This window comes from Hermetia illucens, chromosome 5 (genome assembly GCF_905115235.1).
Source record: "Hermetia illucens chromosome 5, iHerIll2.2.curated.20191125, whole genome shotgun sequence".
NCBI classification, from domain to species: Eukaryota; Metazoa; Arthropoda; class Insecta; order Diptera; family Stratiomyidae; genus Hermetia; species Hermetia illucens.
This window is the reverse complement of record NC_051853.1, coordinates 58,526,404-58,554,090: the sequence shown is the minus strand read 5'-3', so window position 1 is coordinate 58,554,090 and position 27,687 is coordinate 58,526,404. Positions and strand designations below refer to the sequence as shown.

Sequence of the window (27,687 nt, the reverse complement as noted above, 5' to 3'; positions counted from 1 at the left end):
TACAATATACTAAAGCCATAAATAGTGGAAAAATAGTCCCAGTTTTTGCAAAAAATAGAGCCGTCAATATATGCACGGAAATTCAACAATCTTTTTCTACTTCTTTCTATTAAAGTGTGATGAGTGTGGAATATTCAGAAGTGGTGAAAAGACAATGTCGAGTTGACTTTCGATTACGCGATAACGTCTTCGAAAACATTGCAGCCGAAATATCTTGAAACGCAGACAATTTGACAGAAATGAGAAAATAGAGTGGATTAATATAATTAATAATATCACCAGCGGTTTCAAGCTTCCATCGCGACAGTCATTGGACTATCCTAACATAATCTATTTACGCATTTGTGAGAGTTTTAATATTATTTTGAGTTTCGGTTTTTATTAATATGCCGGTTTCGTAGAAGCCCGACTTTCTAGTGTGAACAAATTCCTCGAAAGTAGTTTTGATAGCTTCATTGTTAAATTGTTTTTCCGGCGAAAAGTGATCCAAATGTTTAAAAGAAGCAGTTGTCGATGGCCGGAAGTCAGGCGAATATGTCATACTCCAATTCGTTTAATTTTTGAACCGTTATTTTGGATACACAGGGTCGTGCATGAAAAGGTGTCACTCCCATCTCTGTTGAGCAATCTGGGCCATTGAATACGAAATTTTCGATATATTTCATCGATTGAGCATTAATTCTTACACCACATTGCAAAAAAGAATAGTGGATAACTCCGGCTGCAGACTACCAAACAATCACTATTACCTTCTTCGAATGAAGGCTCGGTTTTCGCATGTATTTTGACTATGTCACTATTCTGTGCAGAAAGGGATCCTTTCTGTTATGAAAGCGTAGAGAACTGCAACAATCAGGAGAAGTGATGATGAAAACCGTTTTGCTCTGTAAGTTCATGTGGAGCCCACTTATCAAGCTGTTTCACTTTTCCAAGCTTTTGCAAGTACCAGAAAACTGTCGAATAGGTTACGCCCAATTTCTCTGCAATATTTCTTACAGATGCATGTGTGTCAGATTCCACCGTCAAGCGCAGCTCGGCGGATATCCTCGTGGCTCATGTCGCTCCACCTAAATTTTTCGAACTACCGCCGTATGGTTTGTTCGTTTACGTTACAGCTCCAAATTCTCTGCAAATGTTTCTGGTTGCCTCTGTAACGTTGTGGCTAAGTTTAAACTCACACCTTGACCAAATGTATGACTATTTATATTCGATTATTCAGCGCTGGACTGTCGTAGCGGAAAGTCGCGGTTCAAATCTCACTGGTGGCGGACGGATTTGTTATCGTGACTGGATGTCGGATATCAGCCCACTCAGCTGTGAATAATTACCTAAGTTAAATCAAGGTAATAATCTCGGCCGAGCGCAATGCTGACCACATTGCCTCCTACAATGTATGGTAGTATAATACCGCTACGGTCTTGAATGAAGTGATCTAACACACTTCAAGGCCCTGATCCAATATGGATTGTTACGCCAAAGATCCAATTCGATAGTGAAATAGGACTTTGATCTGTAAATATGGCTAGCTGGTGGTAGCATATCGTGATTTGTAGTAATCTGGACTCAAAAATTCAATGTTTTTCTTATTACGAATAACGATTATAGTTTTACTTTACTAAACATTAGAATGGCGGAGTTGTACAAAAATCTCCAAAACAAGCGCCTATTTTTCGCTGAAAATCTAGAATAGAAATGACTAATGGAGATATATAATTTGAAATAATTAAGACTTGTCTTTTTTATTCGATAGTAATGTTTATTAATCTTGCAAAAACCGATATTTCGGTAACAACTTGTTCCTTTCATCAGTGCAAACAAGGCTGCTTTTAAATGGATTTGTTAACAATTTATATACTTTTTTTGTTCAGGATTTAGTCCGCATCCACTTGATGTTGGGTCGGACCAAAGGGGAAGCAACTTACTTCCTCTTTTTTTGGACCATGGACCCCACATTTAGGGCTTAACACCCATACTTAAAAAATAATAAACGAAGATTGCTTTACGATTTCTTACCAGGGCAGATGCAAATCGTTAGACACTGCCTCACCTCTGCTCTGGGGGCAGCGTGACCGCAGCGGCTCGCAGATATTGAACGCTCCTTTATATAATTCATAGAACACAACATTATTGCGAATTATATTGAGCGTAAATCCGTCCATACTTTGGGCTAGAGCTGAACATATTTTGTTTAAGGATTGGAGGGTCCCAAGTCCGCATCCACTTGATGTCGGATCGGACGAAATGAGAAGCAACGTACTCCGTCTTTTAGGACCTTAGGATCCCTTAATCGTTCATTTAGCAAAAAAAAAGAAGCTTGACGTTGAAAGTCCCTCGTGACAGTGTCGGTAACCAGAACAAAGAGGAGTAGTGAAAGGGCGCTTCATCAATTTAACCCAGCGCACAAAATCTTCAACTACTAGGTGTTGTCGCAAAGAAATTCTAACGTCTTCTGGGCTCTGTTTTGGGAATTACCGAAGAGCTTTGTCGACATTTTGCATTTGAAACATGTTCCGCATTTCCCATCTAAATCCATGCGTTCTAGACCTTTGACCATTTCTTATTTAGCTATTTTGGTGACACTATGATGGGACTTCCATACCATTCTGTACGTCGTGCTCTAATGCTAAATTGCATTCGCGAGATTGTTGATCCTGACTTGCGTCATTATGACGGTTTGAATAAATTTCGCTGGAATTCCGAAAGCAAATTTTTGTTTTATACAGTATTTTCGAGTTTATAGCACGGTGTACTAAATCATAAATATATGGTGGACACTAAATGTAGCACTTCTCCAGGGGTTCTTTGAAGGCAAAAAGCTGGTTGGTCTTTGATAGACTAGGTGGGAACCTTCTTTAGTATTCTCTAATCGTTCTGTCTACGTACACACTGGTTTCTTGTTTTGATAATTTTGTTAAGATCTTGTAGCTCGTACAAAGCAGTAATAAACTGTGTAATTCTTACACTGCAGCTTGTCCCCTTTTTGAGGATAGAATAGATAGAAGACTTTCACCATTCATTCGGTATTCGCTCTTGATCCCACCAGATGTTGCGGACCAGATTATAGATAGTATTTCTGTCCCATTGGTTCTACTGGGATATAATCAATACCTGGCGCTTTATTGTTTTTCTGGCCTTTGCTAGCTAATTTTACAATGTACAGGATCAATGTGCTGTTAAGCTAGTTTTATTGCTTCAAGTGAGTGAGTTGTCGGCCATCGTTGCTGCGTTTCTTTGTCGTCTCAGGCTCTTCGCTGCGTTGTAAGCTTGCCTGATTCCATTCGCCAAATTATTATCAATTTTCGTCAGTTCGTCGTAAAGATATCTCTCCCTTTTATTATTACTCTATTTGCTGTCTGAGGTTGGTTCCCTTTCTTCGCCTTTGTGTTTCGTTCGGTGTCCTGCCTGTGCATCTCATTTCTCTTTTCGTACGCTTCTTGGTATTCCCCGTCGAACCAATTATTTCTTTTGCTTAGTTCAAAAAGAGGTGTCCTTGGAAGTGGCAGACAATGTCTCTAAAATTTGGCTTAGGTCTAAGCAAGGTGATTTCCACAATCTCTTTAATTACCACCTGTTTGCAGCATCAGTCGTTCTTTTTTTCTAAACATTTCTAGTTGACATACAATAAGAACCTCAGAACTCTTAAGTATAAGGAAAATGTTTTTAATCGGTTCATAATCAAACAAATTATCAAATGAATCCCATTTTTCCAAGTCACACTCAATCCTCCGCCCGTTCAGAAAAACAATAAACACGTCAGTAAACATTTCGCGTGCGCCACTGTTGTTATGCTGCATGTTATTATTGCTAGCGATACGTATAGCGTGTTGTGACTTCACAAGATATTTACAGTGAGAGAGGTCGTTTGAAATCGCACACTGCCACCGACTGCTGTGACGTAGCAATAATGCGGTTCTATCGCCGTCACGGGACAGGGGCCAGGTGCGCGGGCCGAGAGTGTGTCATCGCTCCGTAATCTGGCAACGCTGCATGCGATCAGCTGATTGAGAAAATCTCCGGTGTGTATGGCTGACAGTGCTGTTCAGAAATGTCGATTCAGCTGTTGGCGGTGTACATGCCAGGGAAAATATATGCACATACATACGGAATGAAGATAGAGATATACTTGGTAATATGGCGTTTCTTATTTCATAGCGGTGATAAGTTTGCCGTATAATCACGCGGGGCGAGTGTTTGTGTTTTTCTTCTTGTACTTGGAGCCGCCATTGATTTCTTGTTTGTTTCTCGGTTCGTTTTGCTCGTGTAATCGATTTTTTCTTGTGGGGGAATTGGTCTGGTTTTTTTCTTATGGTTGCAAGGCTCTTTTGGAGCGGATTAGTAGTAGTGATTTTTTGGGTTGGCGGAAGGCCCTGTTGGAAATTAAATTGCACAGAACTTCAGCACTTTGGCTAGCAATTCACTCGACGTTTGTTCCGGGATTCACTATTGAAGCCCGGAATTGAGATCCAGGGAACTCCCCACAAGTCTCACGATGGCAGATGTAACCCTTGCGAACGTGAGAACTTTTGGCCATGCATGCAGCCTGGCCTAGTGCTGATTTGATAGCAAATGCCTGCCGCGCTATGTAAAACGGAGGCGATACATGACGAAAGGACGACTTTAAGGACCTCGTTGGAGGCCGACCGACCAACCGACCCCCATCCAGTGTGTTGTTGGGTCGGACTAACTGCGGAAGTCGGAAATTCTCGTCATTCGTGTCTACTTTCCAGCAGACTGTTGCCTGATGGCAGCTTCTGTTGTTTTAAGTATACTTTTCGTGTACTTGGGGCCATGTCTTTTGGGGGTTCGTTCTAACACAAGTTGCGTGTGGCGTTAATTTCACGTCTATACAACAAAAACGGGTGACTTAATTCCGGACGACAACGACGGTGGAATTCTGCTCTCCCCTCAATTGATTTTTTATTAGATGATAACATTTGATAAAGATAAAAACTTGGAACAGTTCGATATTGGTTATTTCGATTGGCGTTACGTTCGAAAGGAGAAAATAACAAGGAAAAGTAATAAATGATAAGTTGAGAGTGTATAGCGGAAAAGTGATGTGTGCGAGTGGTGTGGTTGCTGCAGCACAGCAGGAAAATTGATTCGAGAAAAATGATTTTCGCTGAGGAGTGGGTATGTATTTTGTTTTTGTTGGAATAAAGACATTTCCTGTGGCGTATTGAGCTCTTCCGCAATCTTGCACATTCCTCTAATAAAATTCAGACTTTGTTTAGTTATCGATCAGAAAAAAAGAGGCCAGTTGTTTGTGAAACTGCAGCCTCGGTAGCAAGCGAAATTATTCCTCCACATAATCATTCATGTAATTATTAAAGGTTTTATTATTCCTTCCCACAACTGCCAAGACTCAAGACAACACAACTTAGTCTCCCTTGTGTCTTCTCGCGCCACTGATTGGGTATCCGCTGGTGACCATAACTTTGACCTTGCCGTCCTCTGCCTCGACTCAGGAAATGACTTAAGCTGTACCCCCGAAGGGAATTGAATCATATTGTGCTACCCTTGTTAAAACTATGGGAAAATTTCTCATTCACAGTTTGGTTTTCACTTTGTTTCCATGCAAAATCATTATCGCATATTTTGTCGTATCACTAACAGTAATATATTAGTGCAAACTGCCAGAAAGTTTACAAAATATACTGATATTCTCTGATAGCAAAAATCAGTAATAAACATTTTTTCATTTAATTCCTCGTCGTTTATTTCTGCGTATCCTGTTTTTGAGATTTTGTGAAAAATGGGATTCGTGAACAATTTTTAGAATCAGATTGGATTTCATGATTTGCAAATAAGGCTTTGGATTCTTGTCAACACAACTCTATAGCCACTTCCTACGTATTCAGCTCCAGCTCTATGCAGAATTCCTTGAGTCGTTCTTTCTGACTATCAGTCGGTGCTATTAATGCGATTCTTCTCCAAAGATTGATCGCCACTCCGAGCTCAAATGTTGCTTTAGGTACAGTGAAAAAAGTCCCGCGTCTTCGAGTAGAACTTACTCTTGAATTTTACACTGAACACGCTACAGACCAGTAGCACCTTTTAGTCGAGTCATTTAAATCGGTGATAAATCGAGCAAATTTTAGACAATTCATTATCCATCAGTAATTGGACATCTTGACAGGGCAAGGGTATCATCTCAGAATTGAGCAGTCGCAATTCTACGTGAGTGCATAGGTTGTGCAAGTCTGATTCACAAATTTCCAAACAACTTCATATTTTTCCATCTCCATTGCAATTTGCTCAATATTCTATTATCAAATTCTATACACTGAAGGGAAGACAAAGTATATGGTGACGACTTCAGCACCGAACACCAACTAATCAACAACATCGAACCGCACTGGTCAAACGGGAAGAATAAGGATAGGAGAATACAACTTTGGGACCGTTGATAATTTCTCCTATCCAGGGTCAAAAATCACAACCAATAACAACTACGATGATGAAATCCGCGCATGGTTGTTGTCAGCCAACAGAACGTATTTCAGCTTACAAAACTGTCCCGCTCGAAACGTCTCACCATAGGGTCAAAGTTCTTACTGTACAAGACAATGATCTTGCCAGTCCAAATGTATTCCTCGGAGACTTGGGTTCTTAACAAAAAGAATTGCGAACTCTTGACCGCGTTCGAGAGAAGAATCCTCCGAAGGATGAGAATGGACGATTCCGTAGCCTACTTAACGACGAAATCTATGAGCCACAACCACCCGGTTTTGGATAAAATCTGGCTCAATATATTACGGTGGGCGGGTCACTTAATCCGTATGAATGAGGATGTTCCAGCCCGGTAAGTCTATAAGGGCAATATCTATGGTAGAAAAAGAAGACGAGGCAGACCCTGCCTAATATGGAGCGATGGCGTAGGTCAGGACGCCAGGCAGCTTTTAGGGGGAAACCGGGATGTGTCTGGAGTTCCTTATTAAGGCAGGCCTAGACCGGATACCGGTTGTTGCGCCGTTGATGATGATGAAGATGATTTGTTTTATCGCTCTAACCAAAATCCTTCTCTCGAACATATATTTGGGGTACCTTTCGCAGTTTCAGACAATAATAATAATAATTGGTGCTTCAATCCAATTGAATCTGGCCCTTGAAAAGTGTTAGAGCACTTCATTCAAGACCGTAACGACACGCTACAGGGCTACGGCATACTGGTAATGCGGTTAACATTTCGCTCGCCCATGATTATTACCGTGATTTGCGCTAAGTACTCATCCACAGCTGAGTCGACTGGTCTCCGATCTCTGGTCATGATTTGAACCGCGAGCTTCCTTTGCGACAGCCCAGTGGAGTGATCCACAAGATATTGATTTGGTCAATTTAAAAGATCTGGAGTGAAAATCAACCTGCTTTCTCTCTATTTAGCTTTTGACTTTGCGACAACAGGAAGCACTCAAATATTTCTTCAGTTATCACATTTAAGGCGGGTTCCCTTTGATATGATTTCCTCAGAATTTTCTGACATTTCTTTCTAATTTTTAAAAATGGGATCAATTCTTTAATTTTTTTACAATTGCTCATTGTCACGTACACTTTTCCCGTATCGGAATATTAAGAAGGATGCATAAAAAAGTTTGACGAAAAATTGTTGCCCCAATTCTGTTTCTATACAGAGTTTCACCGCAGTACGCAATTCAAAACCGATTCTAAGCATGTATTTCCTGACCAAATATCCAAAAAGACGGAAATGAATAGCTACAGAAACAGCGAAATATCTTGATAAGGGTTTTTGTTAACTGGTAAGCCAATAAATGTGACAATAATGACGACGACAACGTGAGCCAAGCTCCCATGACGTTGAGATGAAACAGAGTTATTTTGGCAAATCGTTGGGTGTATTTCTGAGAACAATAAGACACAGAAATAAAGTGGTCTATAATAGTACCCTGATGACTGTGCGTTAAAACGTTTTGGAAAGTTTCATGTTTTTGGATGCTTCTGAACGCAACGTTTTGGCGGACAAAATGCCTAACCATCATTTTGAAGGCAGAGCTGATGTATTCTGAGAGAAGACGTTTTTTTTGGGTTTAGGGGCTACTAGGCGCTTGAGTGGTAGAACTCTGGTGCATTTTTTTTAAAGATATAATTTCAATGTGTTAACCCTACTAAGAACATTCCTTTATGAGTTTTTACGCTCCTCAAATTTGATTGAACACTTTGATTTTGAATATGTTAAAAATCTTTCACTATAGAAACCATCCTTGTCTTCCATGAGACTTGTCTGCGAGTGTTGTGCGCTGGTATTCAAAAAAGTTTCAGTTGTTAAGTGGTGTTTCCGTGAACAAAATAAATATTTAGTCAAATACATCTCTGGACTAACTGGAGAAAACTCTTCTCATTGCTCCCATCAAGTGAGGCGATTTACTGGAAACGAAAAGATCGACTTTAAGGAAAAAGACAATTTAAAGAAAAATGAAGTTGATTTGATCTATAAAACGTGTTATCTTTTACACAAGTGTATTACAATCCCATAAGCTTCGAGAACCTGTTCAATGCTCAAACTGTCAAGATTCCGGGCGGGATATGAGAAGTTATAGGTGGATATCTTCATAAACCAGGCGACTGTTCTAAAGATAAAAACAGCAAGGCGCCAGTCAAGAAATCCAGCAATTGCGAGCTAACCCACCAAGCCATTCACAGAGAATGCATTGCCAATCCAGCTTTCGTATATGCTAGGGCCATTAAATTTGTTGAAAACTACCAAACCAATTCCCCTCTCCCCTCCCTTCTATTTAATGAAATGCATCGTTTGTCAAACTATCTAATTAATGAAGTGAGTGGCTTCAGTGTTACCTCTCACCTGATTGTCAGAGGGGATTGTAGGTGGTGTTGTATTTCGAGCTGGAAACACTATGTCAACGAGATAGTGATCCGAGTCTATCATATATTGACCTCCCTATATTTTTTCTGACATTCATCAAGGCTGAGAGGTGGCGGCGTTCGATTTGGAGAGGGCCATGTTTGTTTGTGGACCGCTTTCCGTGGAAACCAAGTACTTCTAACAACCATTCCGTGCGATACGGCTTACTGGATAATCCGCATTCGGTTATCATTGGTATCCTAGCTATGGGAGGCAACGTATTGCCTGAATACGGTCTCCGTCCCTACTTGACTGTTGAAATCTCCATGTATGATTTTGATATCATACTTGGGACAGACTTTGAAGGAGAATAAACAACGGCTCGACCTTGTGCGTAGAGGCGTAAAACTCCGGGCCCGAGTGCCCAACCGGGGGTCTATTTTGACGTATGCCTGCATAGCTGGATGCTGGTAGCACCTATCCAAAAGCTAGCCGTCCACGATACTAGAAACCACCCCCAATTGAAAGCAAAAAAGAAAGCAGCAAACGATACATATACATTTGATATCATTGGCGTGTAGAAAGGCGACAAATAGTATAATCGTGCATCTATCTGAAACTCCCTAGGCAAACATCAGATGGCTCTGATATCTACTAATCAGTAAATTTTCAGATTTACCTTTGAGAAGATATACTCTGTCGTAATCACTAAAGAGAAAAGGTTTTCGAGATTACAGGCATACTAATCTCTTGAATCAAATCTATTCCGGCAGCTGGGCAACGTTATCACCGCTAAATAGCAATACCATATTAAACTTGTTGGTGTAGAGCTGCTACTAGTTGCTACTGGAATTTCGCCGACTGAGAGAAGCATTCCTGATAAGTGCCAGGGCATTCGAACATCACTGTCAATGAGGAAACTGATGAGATTGGCCCGCCAGAGATTTGGCTCCATAATGATGGGCCATTCATTGCCAAGCATACTCTGAAGAGTGAGTGAAAAGGTATCAACAGGGGAAAGAGTTTTTTAAAAAAAAAACACAAAGTCTCTAGAACGGCAATTTTGTGGGTCCCCTTGTAGAGAGGAGACCGCTCTTCATTTCATATATATATATAGATGCTCGGCCTCTTCAGACCTTAGACAAAGATTCCTTGGAAAGATTTTCTTCGAAGTTTCTGACCTCGAAGACATTCTCGAATTTACAGAGTCTGCGAACGACGCGACTGTGGGAAGCCATTAAGTAGAAAATTTGGTACTGCGGCTTTCCCCAATCACTCAACCCAACCTAGTCTATAAACAAATACCTCATACCTCGCTGATCGTTGTTGTTGCCCAGAGAAGCGTTTTTGCGCTACTGCACCTGGTTAATGGCCATTAACAGACACAACAAAATCGGGTAAAGTAGCGTCATCCAAACCGAACAGACATGATGTCGAGATTGAGCTGTACTTACGATGTAGAGCAGAGGACCCTCTATGACAAACTGAACTCAGTGTTGGAGAAGCTCTTGTGATCATATTGGACGCCAAGACCACTTTGGACAACTGCTGGCTTTGTTGGCCTTGGAACTCAGCAAGGTATTGGATTAGTCGGTTTAACACAGAACAGCTGTAAAGAAGGTTAGGTCTTGGGAACAAACCTATTTAGCTTTGCTTGATTTGGGACTTTTATAATACAATTCTTCCTTATATTAATTAGTTTCTACGAATTTATTTTTGGGTTCGAAATTTTATGGAAGTTAACTCACGGGGGACTAATTTGCTCCCTATGCACACTTACTGTGTGCATCATAATTGATCACCCTTAACATGAGAAGCAATCTGATGGAAATAGGTGGTTATCGAAATATAGTATTCACTGTTAACCAAGAAGGGACGTTTTTTTAACTTTTTCACATTAATTTTCTTAGATCTTTGAATATTTCGATTTAAGAGGGAAATCCTTTTTGATAACAGGTTTTTCAACATTTTTTTTTTTAACTGAGTGTATTTATTACATTGAATGAAATTGCATATTGACATTGTTGTGCAAATGTAAACCCACAGTTTTTTTTACGAGGAAAGAACAAAATGGCCGCGCTACAGCTGTTCAGACTTGGCTCCTTTAATCTGCGTTATGGAATACCTAACCTTCATTTGCCTAGAAAATAAAATAAAATATATTATTCTGCTTTGTATGTTCCAACCAAAAGAAAATTATACTTGTTTTTCCATAAAGAAATTATTAAAAACAATATTTTTAGCAATAATTAAAACTAACGTTTAGGTATATACAAAGCAAGTGGATGGTGTAATTAGTAATACTTTCATATTTCGGACAAACATCACTTCACTGACTTTCTATTGACTTCAAAACGTTGCAAATATATTTTCCAAGTTGTAAATTAATTTTTAAAGCAAAAATTAATTGAGATAAAGTGTGAAAATTTTCTTCGCCTTTCTCAAACTATTTGCCAATGACACACCATTAATCACATTTTTTACTTTTTATTACAGGTAAGTGATTCGTCCAATAACTGGAACTACAAATTCTCTGGTAAAAGTGTTTTTATTAATAATTTATTACGTTTAGAATAAACAACTTTTTTGAGGTAAGGATTCATAAATCGATCTGCAAATTTGAATAAATTTGTAGTTTTCTTTCATCAAACGAATAAAAGTTGTGGAGTTTGATAGAATTGTTGATTTCGAAATGGGGATTCACCAATACTATATTACCCTTCCAAATGTAACTTCGGCGTATCTCATATTTCATAGAAATAATGCTGAAATGTTTCCCAACAGGGAAAAGTATCTTGAATGTGGTTTTTGTCTATTTCTGCTTAGATGCGCCTACTTAGTTCGTTCGAAAGGTCACCGGAGCTAATATTCCGACTTGCAGCAAATACCATCACCTTCATGTACAATACTTTCAGCTAATCGTGTGCTTTCTAAATTTTTAGAAAGTAAGTGACGATCAAGCAGATATCACACTTGATAAACATCTAGCAAACCGAATCATCTCAGTGCAAATCAATTTTATAACAGCCGTACGTGGAGTGAGCGGTGACCAGTGCAATGCCCCCGTATGGGAAATTGCAAGTAAAACCTTTACTAACGGTATTTTGCTGGTGTAACAGAGCCTAAATACCGACAGATTTCTTGCGGCCTGTAATACAAGATGTTATATCGGGCAATGGTGTCCACGACGATCGCAATGGCTAACGATATCTAGTGCTAATGTAGCTACCAGAGCCGCTCTTTCTTCCCTTCTCTTTGATGTCCACCACATCTCGCCACTTCCTAATTGATTGGGGTCAAGATTTTATTCGATTAGCTGCCTCTATTATACGAAAACTGGCAACAGAAAAAAATCTTTCTTCAACTTTTCAACTCATCTTTAAGTCATACGCTTTGAGAAATACACACTAACTGTTGTGAATAAATGTAAAATGTACAAAATCATTTTATCACTTGCGAAGATCATCCATGAAACGAGAAGAAAAACTCACACGAAGTAAAGGTAAAAAAAGAAACGGACAATGAAGAAAAAGACGTAAATCTTCTTCATCGTTGTCCAGTCCAGGTAGAGGTCAATACATTGCAGAAATTTCAAAAAGAAGAAATATACATCGAAGATAAGAGGAAAATGAAATCTGAAAAGAAGAAGTTACACGCTACCATAGAGCGGAGTAGTTGAAGCTTGGCCTACCTAAATAATGTTTGCAAATCTTTGTTGCAAAATTTCAATTTATGGATAAATCCGATTGCGGAGAAGAGGCGGGAAGGGCTAGAAGATCAGGTGCTGCATAGTAAATGGAATGAAGAAGAAACCATCGCTGACCTAGGTATTCATTTATGCAGAAAATTTCACTATATATTATGCGACAATGTGTGTGCTTGCCGAGGAAGATGCAATGCATAGAAACCTATAAGATTTTCAACTATGTATTAAATTTTACCTGATGAGATGTACACAGAATCAAATATTTTTGCAATCAGCTTAAACGAATTATAATAATAGATACTATTCAAGCTTTTTATCTCCAAGTCGAATTTGAAGACTTTCCATATATAATTTTGAAACAATTCACAACCCGTAGTCCTTTACACAACTCGTAGCCCTCATATGGTATCGAAAGGATACACATATAGGCCAGATTCGTCTTATAAGGTGCATGCTCCTTATTCAGGGTTTCAAATTTTCTTTCAACAAACATCTCTTCCGTCAGGGCGTTGCATTTATGCTGCTGCATATTTTTTTTGCCCTGCCTTTGAGCCGATGAGGCTCTTATTTTAGATAATGGCATTAGGAATTACATTTATAGAAAGGGCTCGATGTGGAATCCTAACGTGAATTTGCTCTTGCTCCCTTCGCTAATTTCTCTTTCCCAATCTGCATTTATGGATACAAAAATATACTTGGTTACAGGTGCGACAATTTATAAGCCTCTAAATTTGTAGGTGAAAAAAGGTCGGTTTTTCCTTTTTAGCTACAATTTAATTTATTCAAGGAAATACCGTATTTCGGGAGGGAATCAATTGTTCCCTTCTTAGGTATTTATTTCCTTTCAAAGAATTTAGTTCATTCAAACAAATAACGCATTTCAGGATGGAAATATACAGTGAGATAGCTTACCATAGGTCTAATATCCTTCTGCATCATCCAATAAACAGCAAAGAAGTATCTTCAAGTTGCATCCTGGGCACATTTACGGTGACCTGATTCGAGAAACTGCCCAAAATTAAACAGATCAGACGGAAAAAGAATGAATGCATAACCGAAGAAACCTCGAATCTCAAAATACGGGTGTCTGTCTTTAAACCATCAAAATTAAACTAAGTATGTAGAGAAAAATTGAAAGCTACGCAAGAGATGTCAGACAAAGTAACACATAGGTTAAATTACACTGAATCACGCAGTAGAATCGTTTAGAATATTACCATAGAAACCTAAAAAAAAATTCGGAACATAAACATCTTTCTACTCTCTCCTCAATCCACAATTACAAATATTGTCTCCGGAAAGCTCTATTTGTAGCATCACGTAGGTTTACCAAAACCTTGCATCATTAATGAAGGAATTTGGTAAATAGGCTAAAACTACTATTGAGATATAGTTACAAATTTCATTGATTTCACAAAAGTTTGATTTTCCTAATGTCCGTTGTTAGCTCTAACTAGCTAACAGCTAAAGCTGGACAGTCACAAGGAAAGTGCATGAACTTCTCACCAGTGCGTATTATAAAGTGCGCCGAGCCTAGTTTCATGATCCCCTATTGACCACTTCGCTATTCTGACCGCACACTGTGAAATTACGTTCGTATGTGGTTTTGCTATTCTATATAGCACAGGTAGTAAATCTATCCAATTCCACTATTTACAGCAGCCAGCGAGAGTACACCCGCCGAAAGACTGCCAAGAGAGGAATCTTGTTTGCCCCCTCGAATGAGCGAGGATTCGTCCACAAGCTTTCCATATTGCCAGTATCTGCGCCTGGAACACATGGACATATTCTGGTACACTGGGCAATTGAGATATGTTTTATGTCTCTAAGAGAATTCCACAATCTATTTTTAATCCGCCAGTGAAAACTACAGTGCTATAACCTTTCAACATCTAGCCGGCCTTCCACTTCGCCCCAATTGGGTATACCGCAGTAAAGTTCTTCAGGTGACCTCGTTCTCCTGGTAACAGCTTCAAAATATCCCTACGGTCAACAAGTTTAGTTGCTCAGCATTCTGATTCACGAAACCTGAGAGTATTTGTACGCGCCAGTGCATCTATTGGTAAAGACCGCATGATTTCAGTAGTGCTCACAAATGCATAAGGTTTTCTTAATCGGCAGTTGTATATTTCGCCTTTATATTCTCCCAAGATGCTTTACATTGCAAGATAGTGACATTACCTATCCTTTCAGCCAAAAGAGCACATTTTTTCAAAATTACCGTCTAAAATCTCACTAATAGCAGAGTCATTATCGTATGCTACCACGTTCAACCCGCCCATTAGAAACATCAACATCGCTTTGAAGAACCGACCCTATTCTGATCAGAGCCTCCTAGATTATTGAAAGCCCAAGAAGCATCTAAGGTGCATATTGTGCGGTCAGTTCTATCCACTACTTCTTGCAGAGCAGTTTCTGTAGATCTACTCGTGATAGTCATATTCTGTAATGGGCCATCTTCTGATCTTCTATCATGGTGAAGATTTAGCTCAGTTTTGCAACGAGCTAACTTCTTTTGTACCCATTCTGACATACTTGTGCCAATGAGTTTCGGGATCATTCTCTTGGTGATTCGTAAGCTATAGTAAGACAGCCTGTCAAAGATTCGCTTTCTTAAGAGTTCTGACCCATAAAGATGGATGGTCGAAGTGGAAATAGACGATAGACCCGTCGTTATTCAGTCTCAGTGATCACAGGCCGAGAGAGGTTGGATTCTATAGCATCTCCATATTGTACTGTAATCAGTATTTTGATAGAAATAAAAATGGAAATCACAATATCGCTATTTCTCGACAAAGCATCGGTTGCGATATTGCCGCTTCTTGTTAGGTGAAAATTCATGGATAACTAGCTTAGTAATCGCTATTGGCGAGGAGAAGCTTTCCCAAGTTTTTATCTGGTTGCTTCCAGTAATCCTCGCAATAGCAGGATCTTAGTTTGCAATGGGAACTAGCTCTCCAAGAAAGGGACAAGAACTCATTGCTTAATGCAATATCAATTGAAAGAAATATTTGCCTCGGGCAATTTCTAAAGTGAAAACCTGCATAGAAGCTATGCAATGGATGGATATGTGATGATAAACGGTCCCTGGACTTACAGAGTGTCATTTGCTGCGAACGGCGATGTCAGCAAAATTATCTTAGGGGCCACTGAAACTAGATTTGTTCCCCCACGGACGGGATCTTCGCGAAGGGTTGTATGGAGGCCGAGGACGGAGAGACGAGCTTGGTGTCTCAATTTAAAGCATTTCTGATTATGAGATCAAGTAGAAATAATTTGTATTCGTATATTAGTGTTTTCCAAGTGACGCATATCTTCTTGCGCGGCCTTCAACCAGTCTAGCATAATCAAACGCCCCACACCCTACTTAGGAGCTCTCGCTGTCTCGGCGTGGATGTGTTCCTCTAGTTTTCTGAACTATGTTTTTGAAATACAAGCGGTGCACTTTGTGTTAAATCTGTATTTTCTAAGGTGTGGCTGGTCAAGTTAGCATTCACAGTGGGGTACCTCATCGACGTCTATGGCTTGGACTTACTTTGGCAGCTGCCTGATGAGCATTGACACAAAAGCCTGGGCCAGTAGTAACCAGCATGACCCTGGCTATGTTGCGTCTGTAATGCCGTTGTCTAGAATATTTTAAAAATGGAGTCTAGCTAGTCTTCTTTAGATAACGCCGAGATAGGAAACGATCATGTAAGTAAAGTAATCTAAAGTTCGAAGTGCAGCCGATGTATCAAAACCGCTTCGTGTCTCTGTTGGCGTTCATAAAGGAAGTGTCCTCTCACCACTTCTCTTTGTTCTTGTTATGGACACTGTAATATGGAACATCCAATATGCAGCGCTCTATAGACTGTTTTATACAGGTGATGTTTTCCTTGCGTCTAAGCGCAAAAATGATCTTGAGCAACGTGTTCAAAAAGGGAATGATCCCCTCATGCAACATGGTTTGAGAGGGAATTTAAATAAAATTGAATTTTTTTCGATCGATCCCCATGAAAAAGGCACTATCACTGTCAGTGACTGCCCAGAAATGACGATTTAAATATCTTGGGTCAATGTTATCACTCAATGGAGAACTGCGCTATAAAACTGCTTCACGCATTAGCGCAACCTGGTGCAGTGGCTTTCCACATCTTCTTTGTGATCGACGTATCAGCGAACGTCTCAAATCTAAAATTTACCGCTCAGTTGCCCTCTATGGTTGTGAGTATTGGCTGACTATAAAAGACAATGAAAATCGTCTCGCGGTAATGGAGAGGAAGATATTTCGCTGGACTAGTAGCGTAACACGCCTAGATCATTTTAATTTGAAAGCCTCGCGGCTACATCCAGATCAGGGCTTTGATAGAACAAAATGGCGTAACCGATCACGACGAGCCGACCCCACTTGTGAACGACACAAACGCTCGAAAAAAAGATGAAGACGCTCTAGTTAGAGTTTTCTATTTAAAAGCGTTGTCTAGAATATTCTGGATAGGATCTAGATAGTTTTTTGTAAATAACACAAAGATAGAAATTTGAGCAAAGCGATAAATTTTTATTACCATTGCTATTAGCTATTGGCCGAGTTGGTTGAACGTTAGCTCAATGCTCCAAGTTCAAACCGTTTTTTTCACGGATATTTCTTTTCGTCTTTGCGTAACCATCATAAAACCATAATGGAGAATCATTCAAAATGAAATGGAATGAAGTTTTTATGATTTTTTAATTCCTAGCGTTAAAATTTGGCGCCTTTGGACCCCGTCTAGAGGTTATATAACAAATTAGCTGGGAGCTTGTTTGATAAGCCCCTGATATAATCTAGGCAAATCTACCTAGGCCCTGGCTAATTGCTAGGTAGAATTCCAGTCGAAATGTCAATGGACATCGCGCTGCTGTCAATTGAGAACAATGCGATCGATTCAGAAGAACCGGTACTTCGATAAGTCACGAACAGCGGAATATGGAAAACTACTACTTTCGAAAGACAAAAGAAACAATAAAAGCAGTGAGTTTTTTTTTTCAAGACAGTTCAGCACCATAAAAACCGAACGGGGCAAATTATGTTGCTTTTGGTCTTGAATTTTAACATGCACGTACCTTTGGCAAAGCAATCGAGGAAAACCTAATTTTTCACGCGAGTCTCGCCCGAAAGTTGCCGCGAACCAATATAGGTACAGAACCGCAGATACCGCAGATAGTAAGCTTTTGCCAATTTAAGTCAGCGGCTGTCAAGTAGTGCGAGTAGATTCAAATCTTTAAGCCGTCTAGGGGCGCAAAATGCGTACATTGAGGGAGTATCTACAACGGAACCCCTTCCAGACGAGAGTGACTTTTAGTATATCGCCTAGACTGTTCAGCGGGCCTCTGCGGGGCACCGCCAGCTCGAAAGATGCCACCATTGGTTTCCGATGAGAATGACTATGTTACGTTTGGGGCTTCCCTCGCCATTGACAGCGCTCCACTGTTGTTAGTACCTCCGCTTGAAATACGATGGTACATCATCGAAGACTAAGAATACCCCCACTTCAGCTACGCAGATCACATTGAATCTATCGGCAAATAATATCGTGTCGTAACCTCAATGTATCGTCGGTCTTTCAGCTTACGTAGGCTGGTAGCTCATCCCTAAATTTCTCTTGAAACTCAGCTTTCATGTGATGCAGTCCGCCGGAAATGCCTAGAGTACCCGTGGTATTTCATTTAACATGTTCTATGACCGTAGGGTTTCGCTGTCCAGCATTTTGACCCATGCCGGAATCTGACAACACTGAACAATAGAACGTATTTAAGATGAAGGTCCAGGAGGACGTCTAGGAAGCATAATATGGGTATCTGCCTGGAACCACTGCAGAGTACCAATAGTACCTGCACATGCGATTCTTTGGATCCTATTAAGTTTGCTTCTATTGTATTTCTTGCCCAGAAACAGCTACCATACAATTGAACCGTACATAAGAAAGGGGTCGAACTACAGCCGTGTATATCCAAAGAACCATCCTCGGGTGCAAACCCCATTGCCTCAAGAAGGTTAGCTTTCAGGTATAGGTTGTACAAGTCTTTTTAACCCTCAATTACATCCTCAGTCCACAATTGAACTTAGGGTCTAGGATAACATGCAACATTTTTACTTTGGAGAAAAATGACAATGTTAGTTCATTTAGTCCTTAGTTTGTTGTCCCTTAAGAAGTGGGACATGAAAACCCTAGTAGGGCTTTTGACGGGACACTGCCCCTTAAACTACCATATGGAAAAGATTGGGGTGGTGGTTTCGGCTGTGAGTGTGAGGAGGAGGAGAGACAGCCCTGCACTTTTTATGCAGCTGCCCGGTATCCTCAGATCTCAGACGAAGACACCTTGGCAAGGTTTTCTTCAATGAAGAATCTGCACACTCTCTGCCTCTCAGATTCGCTAAAGCCTGCGAACACCGTAGGCGGGAAGCCATTGAATAGGCAACTTGCGGGGATAGTACAATGGGCCTAATAACGGCCTGAGTGCTCGGAGCGGCGGCTCCCCCCAGTTAACTAAACTACTACTCATTTAGTCGCGAGATGTGGAATCTTTAGCTTGGTGGTGAATAGCTTCAGCTCCGTTTTGTTTGTTGTCTCCCTATCCAGAAACACAAATATGAAATACGTTATCGATCGCTAGTAAGAATTATATCGATAATAAACTCGAAAGGTGTTTATAATAGACTTTAGAATTCCCCTAAAATGTTACCTTAGTTCAATCCCAAGCCATATAGATATGGATCTGAAATTATTTTCATTTGCCGCAAATTCGGTTCATTTGCTCACCATAGTGACAAATTTTCTTTGGTCGTGGCATACAGTGCGTGTACTACGTACTTTACGCGGGTTACTGACGTTCTAGCTGATCTATTGACTTGCAGTTGTTATTTGAGTCCCCAGCTCCCCCAATGTTTCCGTAGGTGGATTTCTTGGAACTTAGAAATAAACAGTATTTATTGTAGCCTCCTACTCATCTAAATATCTTTTTCACTTATCAACGTAGTTCTCTAAGTGTTGAATGATAATCGGCTTCCTGGCTAAAACAGGTCTCTTGTGGAGTGATGTAATAACCAAGCTTCTGATAAATCCAATTTTTTCAGTAATTTGATGGACTCTTTGCTCTGGTATCCTTATTCCGAAGTTTGGTTTTAGGGGCGACTTGCTTGACAGTATTCAGTGACAATGATTCTAGCACAAGGACCGATCAGTGTTCCAATTCCTGCTCACTATTTAGCTGGAGCCGGAATTTGCGTCTATCAATTGACAGCGTGGCATATTATTTCGTTAGAATTATTATGACGATTATCGCCCAACATTTTTTATCATATTTTAGTTGCTAAGTGGCGTAACGCGCCATCTGTTTGAACTATGAACAAAATACAGAACCGACAAGTTTATAACATTTGAAAAAGGCTAATAAATAATATTTCATATCAGCAATCTAGAATCTATTCATAAATATTTAATTTATGGATCGAGTAATGAGTCGCCGCTTCTATATATAATTCCAAATGGTGATGATTCGATGATGTAAATATCTTATGAAAATAGTTTGTGTTTTTCAAACGGATGAACTATTATCGTATGGCATATAATATCCGGGGTGAGGCTGTAGTAGTTATTTTTGCAGAGCATTCTGTGCATTCAAAACTATTCAAGCGGTTGTAGATGTGCGATCCAAAGTATCAAATCCGAAAACTTGCAAGATGTCGAGCGAGACGGATGAACGCAATAGTACGCAATGTCTGTGACTTAATCAAGTTTGCTCTTCCATATATGGCGTTGCTCCAATTGTTGTTACGCCAAACAGCATTTTTGTAGACATGAACTACTTCGATAGCCGGACCTACGGCATAAATCGATATCCGTCGTACGATTTGATTAGTTCAATGTGAAACTTATAACAAAGTATAATTCGCTCGATTTCTCCTAGGCGTCTTTTGTTGTAAAGGAGGAATAAATTAGGCCGAGGAACAAAGGAAGGAGCGTGGAAAAATTTTAAATGCCCACAATGGAAGATTCTGTGACGATTTCCACCTCGTCCTCGGCGAAACCTAAGCTTTAGTCCCGTCGTTCGGGTTGAGTATTGATTTTGCTGGTGCGTTTTCTTTCTACACTTTAACTTCTCTTGCGTATGTGGTACTATTATACACCTGATACGGAGTCGACAGGGAGACCCCCTGTCGGAGACCCCTTCTGTAGGTGGTGAGGATTGCAAATGGGCGGATGAGTGCTGAGGCTTTTGGTACATTGCATACTTTTCTCCCGTTTCCTAGTGTGCTTCATTCACTCTGAATAACATGAAGAGTTGATTGATTTTAGGCAGCAGAACCCTGACTACCACCCCTCGTGACGATTACCATATTATCGAAATTAGAGACGAAACTTCAATGTGCTTTGTGGTCGGTTGGATAGCTTACAGAACATCCAATTTTCACTGTGAAGGGATAATGGGTTAGAGAATTCATTTTCTTTATGCTAGTAAAGGGTAGATCATAACAAAGGTGAATGCAATGAGCTTAGAAAATGTTCTTGCTTCATTCTGGAAGAGATTTACGGTGCCCTAGTAATTTCGCTATATGCTATGCTGAGCGTAAACTTTTCCATGCACTTCGATGCAATAGTTCTGTTGCCTTTTAGTTTTGCAATGCTTCTTTTCCTCCATTCGTTGGCTGCTTCATTAGAATGTCATATACCCTAGAATTGAAGCAGGGGAGAGAGCAATACGGAAAGGAACTGGAATCAAGCAATACAAGAGCGCTCTCTAGCACAGGTTTCAGTTTAGCCTCTAAAATCTATGACTGTTAGATGTTATACATGATCTCCTCCATCTCCTAAACAAAGCCCACGTAAATAGGGAAGTACGAGAGCAGCGAAAGCTACAAAAGCAAACGCACAACTGCAAAGGCAACAACAAAAACTACCAATTTCACGGAGGAAAATTTATTAAACGGGAAGAGTACAGAATACAAAATAAAATACACAAACAGGCAAAAGCAGGACATAGAACGAAACTCCTCAAATGCGGATGGGAAATGTGTTTTTAGCTTCCGCCTCTCCCATCTCCCATCCCGTGCAACGTTCGATTTCTCGCTATTCCCAGGACACCCTCTTTGATCTATACATCAGGTTGAAAGTTTGTGAACCTCACCAACGAATCACCAAAAGCATGGCAAAACTTCAAACAACTGCTACTACTCCAAAAGCAGAATCACCCCCGTCGTCGCAAGTTTCTAGATGCATAGTTTAGCAGTACAAAATGATATGGAGAAGCAGGTGGTAATATGTCCTCGAAAAAGGACAATGTTAAAGGAGATTCGGGGGACATGCTGGTTGTGGTGTTATTCAACTGTAGGAAGGATGGGGACAAGGAAGTGCGATGCGATAGTGAGTGGCATCAGGCAATAACACGACGAACGCGCGATGATTGTGAAAGAAGGACAACGACAAAGAGACCCTAAGTTCGCTAGCCCAACTACCCAACTACTAGTATTCGATTATAAAGCTTCGAGCAAATCCAACCGTACACATTCGCATTGCTACCAATGAAAAGAGTGCCCTTGCCCAAAATATATACTCCAGGAAGCTGTTTCCGCCATTGTGGAAATTTCTCCCAAGCTCAAGATTCCCTTTTTGCGTTGTGAAAGGCATGCATTTTTTTATACAACCCGTAATTTTTGATATATTTTCTCCAGAGCTTCTTAGAAATAGTTGATTAAGTTGCAAATGTAGGATGGTTAGTACGCATGTTGCCTTCTTTTGATTCATGAAAACTTTACTTTCTCATAATGTCGTTTCGTTTTCCCTTGACTAACATTCTAAATTAATAAATGTTAAATTAACGAGGAGGATCCTTGAGATTTTATTCCCTCGTAACTTCAGGAAATCATGGTTGTACTGTACAGAAGCTTATGATATTTTTATTTCTAGAAGTAGCGACGAAAAAGCGATATTGCAAAATATTTTAAAGCTTTATCGCAAATTCAAATTTTAAAATTGTGAATATGAAGGTTTTGCGAAGCAGAGATCTCATGAGAATGTACTCTCGTTACTTTGTCACAAAGGAAAGATAAACTTTTAAAGAATTCTTTGAACCTCGCTTTGTAAGTATGTGGGAAAAAGGAACATTTTCCCAAATGCCACAATATCCTTGGAGTTAACCTTATCCACGAGTTTTTAACAGAAAAGAGTATGTACTAGTGTTCTAGTCCTTTTCTTCCTGTTGATTTTTTTTTGTGTTTTTAGAACTCTTCAAGATACATTTTTCACTGTATGAGATTCAGTAGGTAGTATATTGTTTTGTCCAATATTTGGCCTTACAGATAATTTGATAAGATAGGTTTCAGTTGGGTTTATTGATTTAAATCATGATTTGAATGATTTATATCAAGTGATTTTTTAAATAATAATCGTTAGTGCAACAATCCATATTGGATCAGGGCCTTGAATTGTGTTAGAGCACTTCATTCAAGACCGTAACGGTACACTGTAGGAGGCAATATGGTCAGCATTGCGCTCATCATCATCATCATCAACGGCGCAACAACCGGTATCCGGTCTAGGTCTGCCTTAATAAGGAACTCAAGACACCGCGGTTTTGCGCCGAGATCCACCAATTCGATATCCCTAACAGATGTCTGGCTTCTTCCTCGTCTTCTTTTTTCACCATAGATATTACCCTTATAGACTTTCCGGGCTGGATCATCCTCAACCATACGGATTAAGTGACTTGCTCACCGCAACTTGGTATCCTTCATAAATTTTGTCGGTATGTAGGCTACGGAATCGTCCATCCTCATGTAGGAGCCCAAAAATTCTTCGGAGGATTCTTCTCTCGAACGCGGCCAAGAGTTCGCAATTCTTCTTGCTAAGAATCCAAGTCTTCGAGGAATACATGAGGACTGGCAAGATCATAGTCTTGTACAGTAAGAGCTTTGACCCTATGGTGTGACGTTTCTGTAAGCTAAAATAGGCTCTGTTGGCAGCCAATAACCATGCGCGGATGTCATCGTCGTAGCTGTTATCGGTTGTAATTTTCGACCCTAGATAGGAGAAATTTTCAACGTCCTCAAAGTTGTAGTCTCCTATCCTTATTCTTCCTGTTTGACCAGTGCGGTTTGATGTTGTTGGTTGGTTGGTTTTCGGTGCTGACGTTGCCACCATATACTTTGTGTTGCCTTCATTGATGTGCAGCCCAAGATCTCGCGCAAATAGCCGCCTGCTCGATCTGCTGCTGCTTTTGTCTGGCCTCGCACATTCGTCAGGGTCAGTCTAGTCAGTCTTATTAGTTTCGCCGGGATACCGAATTCTCTCATGGCCGTGTACAGTTTTACCCTGGCTATGCTATCATAGGCGACTTTAAAGTCGATGAACAGATGGTGCAACTGTTGTCCATATTCCAACAGTTTTTCCATCGCTTGTCGCAGAGAGAAAATCTGATCTGTTGCTGATTTGCCTGGAGTGAAGCCTCTTTGGTATGGGCCAATGATGTTCTGGGCGTATGGGGCTATCTGGCCTAGCAATATAGAGGAGAATATCTTATAGATGGTACTCAGCAACGTGACACCTCTATAATTGCTGCACTGTGTGATATCTCCCTTTTTATGTATGAGACAGATAATGCCTCGTTGCCAATCGTCAGGCATTGATTCGCTGTCTCATACCTTGAGCACAAGTTAATGAACTACTTCGTGGTACTGGTCGCCTCCATATTTAACCAATTCGGCTGTAATTCCATCGGCTCCTGGTGACTTATGGTTTTTAAATCGATGAATTGCACAAACTGTTTCTTCTATGCTCGGTGGTGGCAGCATTTGCCCGTCGTCTTCAGTTGTTGGGACTTCCAACTCGCCGATATTTTGATTATTGAGCAGTTCATCAAAATACTCAATCCATCACTCCAATATGCCCATTCTCTTTGTTTTGGCAGGATGAGCATCGAAGTATATAAGTCTTCATCCTGTGACTTGTTGGTAAAATTTCCGCGCCTGGTGCGGTTGCTCCCTGTACTTTTCCAGTTCACAGACTTGTTGGTTCTCCCAGACTTCCTTTTTCCGTCTACGAAGCCGCTTTTCCGCTCGACGGAGTTCGTGATAAATCTCTGCGCGTGCCCGCGTTCTTTGAGAATGCAACATTACTCGGTATGCAGCATTCTTCCGTTCCGTTGCTAGCTTACATTCATCGTCAAATCAGCCGTTCCGACTTTTCTTGCGGCATACTGCAAATGAATATATGATAAAAATCAATCATATTCAAAATCAAAAAGAAGAACAGAAAACAATTTATTAAATCATTCAAAAGGAAACGCCAATTTTGATTTAACTGTTGTCTGTTGGCAATGGTTAAAGGGTTTGGTTTTTATCCCGAGATTGTGAGGATGTTGAAATACTGTCCTGCTACTAAGTCTGAGTTTTATAGCAAATGTTCCAGTTGAAGGTTCCTAGACTTTATAATTGCCAGTCGATTCAACTATTCACCCGGTGAACAATCATTAGTGACAGTTTAGGTGAATCCCGGAAATACAATAGTTTTTCTTAGATCCAAAAAGTCGTATCATGAATTTGATTACTTTTTAAATAAAAACAAATCTTTTATAAACAAAAATTCACCGGACTTGAAGTCATACGAGAGTTATCCTTTCAATAAATTGAAACCCGCGACAATGTCAACGATGTGCAGGCAATTTTTGATGGCTGTCAACCGTTGAATTTGGCAGATTCAGAACATTTTTTTTGGTTGGTCTGCCTGCCACGAGCACAGGTCACCACATCGACCCGCGGCAGCTTCAAATTTTAGCTTTTCATGATGACGTTGGTTCACAAGACCTGAAAGATCTCCGGCTGTGTGATCTACCTATCAATTCCTCCCTAATACCGTCTTACGTAGACGGTGGTGATGAAGGATCTTCTGATACGGCAAAAGTTTCGTGAATTTGCACGAACCGATCTGCCATTTCTGAAAGTTTTGTTAGGTGTGACGTCTGTAAAATACTCAACATGCCTTATTCTCTTTATCTTCCGACATGGTAAACGTACTTATGATCTGCGTCTTGGCCGCCTTCTATTTCCTTTCCGCAGGTGTTAATCCATCACTTTTGCCAGGATTTGAAAGTCCACTTCTCTGACCACTTTGCTGAATTTGAGGTCAACCTTTGTAATCGTTCGAAATTAAACTTCGAGTCGGGCTGGCTATATTGCCAATTAGCTGCTACATATCCATAAAAATTAAATACGAAATAAATCAAGGTATGTACCTTGTGGTTTCGTCCAGTGCAGAGACAACTCATCATGGGAGCAACGTGTCCGTAGGGGCTATAAGGTGTTATTTGCTCCCTTATATAAAAAAAAAACCAGGACAAAACCGCCTAATAAAATTCAGGTTTAAGCCGGCCGAAGTTAAACTAGATTTTATTCCGTAAATTGAGGGAGCCCTGAGTCCGCCATCCACTTGATGCCTCCACAAAGAAGTGAACACTTCCACGATTGTGATCCATTGGTCTCTCAGTGTTTGGACCACAATCGTGAAAGTAAGTTGCTTCCCAACTGCCCCGGTCCGTCATCCACTTAATGGCCTTAAGGACTCTCTCAATTTCCTAAATAAAACCTAGTATAGCTTCGGCCGGGTTGAACCTGAATTTAATTAAGCGGTTTTGCCCGGATTATAATTCATACACATGCCATGTTTTTGGTCAGGCTGCTGGCAGGACAGAGGTGATGCAGCGTCTGATGAGTTATTTCTGGCCTGGGCGAAACAATTTCCTAACCAAACTCTAGGATTTGACGCAAATAGGAAAGGATTATGCAAAATTGTCCACATAAGTTTATTCGAACCATTTGAAATCTCTAGGCTTGAAAATATCCTTAATATTCATCAAGGAAGAACGAAGAGTTTCGAAGTGAGTAAAATCACCTCAATTTCTACAGAACTTTTTCATTACTACATGTTTCAGGCGAATGCTTTTTAGGATTTCTATGGTGAATTAGATAAAGACGATATATAACTGGGGAGCAGATCAGATAAGATGATGTAGAAGGTGTTGAAAGCTTGTTCGTACTTTTATTATAAATATAATTCCTGTTGATCCCAGCGTGCTGGCCCTGATGGGAATGGTTGGGCCGAAGGAACTGCGTATCGAATTCGAGGGCTGATTGTTTATTTTGACAAATGAGCATAAGAAAATAAATTGTTGGAGAGGATACAACAAGGAACGAAACGAAGAACCAAAAAATGTTATTCCAATAGTTTCTGGTAAAGTTGATTTAAAAAGCATAATTAGTAAATCAAGGAAAGAAGTAGTAAGCCATTAACTCTACGTCGAATCCTAGGCCGTTCATAGATGCTTGTAGTTGCCTGGAGGTGATAGGATAATACAATAGACTTACGAGTTCTACAGCTCTAAGTAATTAAACTACGTTTCTTCCATTTTAAGAGGAAAAAGTGTGGCCGTTGCTAAATAAGAAACTTGGATGATCTTCGGGCTTACTCTATCCTTTGCAGCTTCACTTTCTCAAAACGCCTAGCATGTTGTTCCTTACCTGAAATTGTTGGAAGTTTTCAAAGTAGTCATTATCAATCAAAACAAACAAACAAATTTTGAGTTAGTTGTTAACTCCGTTTTCTTTAAAATTCTCCAAAATAATTGATGAGCTGATTGAGGAAGGAAATGGAACGGAAGTCACCATCTCAGAACCAGGGGATGGCTATTAGTATTCCGAAGAAGGGCAGCCGTCCTAACTACGAACATCAGAGTGGTCTTCGAGTGTTTTCTGCTATCACAAAGATTCTAGCTAAAATAATTCCGAGAACCATCAAAGAACCTCAAAAGCTAAATCGATCGAGTAAGCTACTTTCCACTCTGGATCTACCTGTATCGATAACATTAACATCATCCGGATCACTGTGGAGTACCATGCGACGGTTAGATCCCTTCTTTATTTAGACAAGGCTTTTGACAGTATCCTCTCACCCAGTGTATCTGGATAATTATACCTAGAAGGATCATCCCGGATAAACTAATAGCTATTTTCAGAGCAACATATAATGATACAGAAACAAGGTATTGCATCGAGGTAAAATCTCAAGCAAATTTAGAGTCTAAACTGGAGTCCACCTTGATTGTATTTTATTATTTGAAAGTGGTCACCACTGTCAGTTGAAAACTCAAGACTCTCATT

General features: G+C 40.1%; 1 protein-coding gene across 4 annotated transcripts in view; it reads left to right on the top strand.

Moving 5' to 3' along the window:
- The window catches only part of LOC119658227 (serine/threonine-protein kinase tousled-like 2), a 197,704-nt gene that overhangs the window by 50,451 nt on the left and 119,566 nt on the right, over nt 1-27,687 (top strand). Inside the window, exon 1 of one of the 4 annotated variants that reach the window (XM_038065498.1) lies at nt 4,204-5,133. The exons of the other annotated variants lie outside the window; for them this stretch is intronic. Coding sequence (XP_037921426.1) covers nt 5,113-5,133 — 21 coding nt within the window. The 5' untranslated portion in view covers nt 4,204-5,112. Of the gene's footprint in view, nt 1-4,203; nt 5,134-27,687 lie in introns of those variants that run through there. 4 annotated transcript variants of the gene reach the window in all.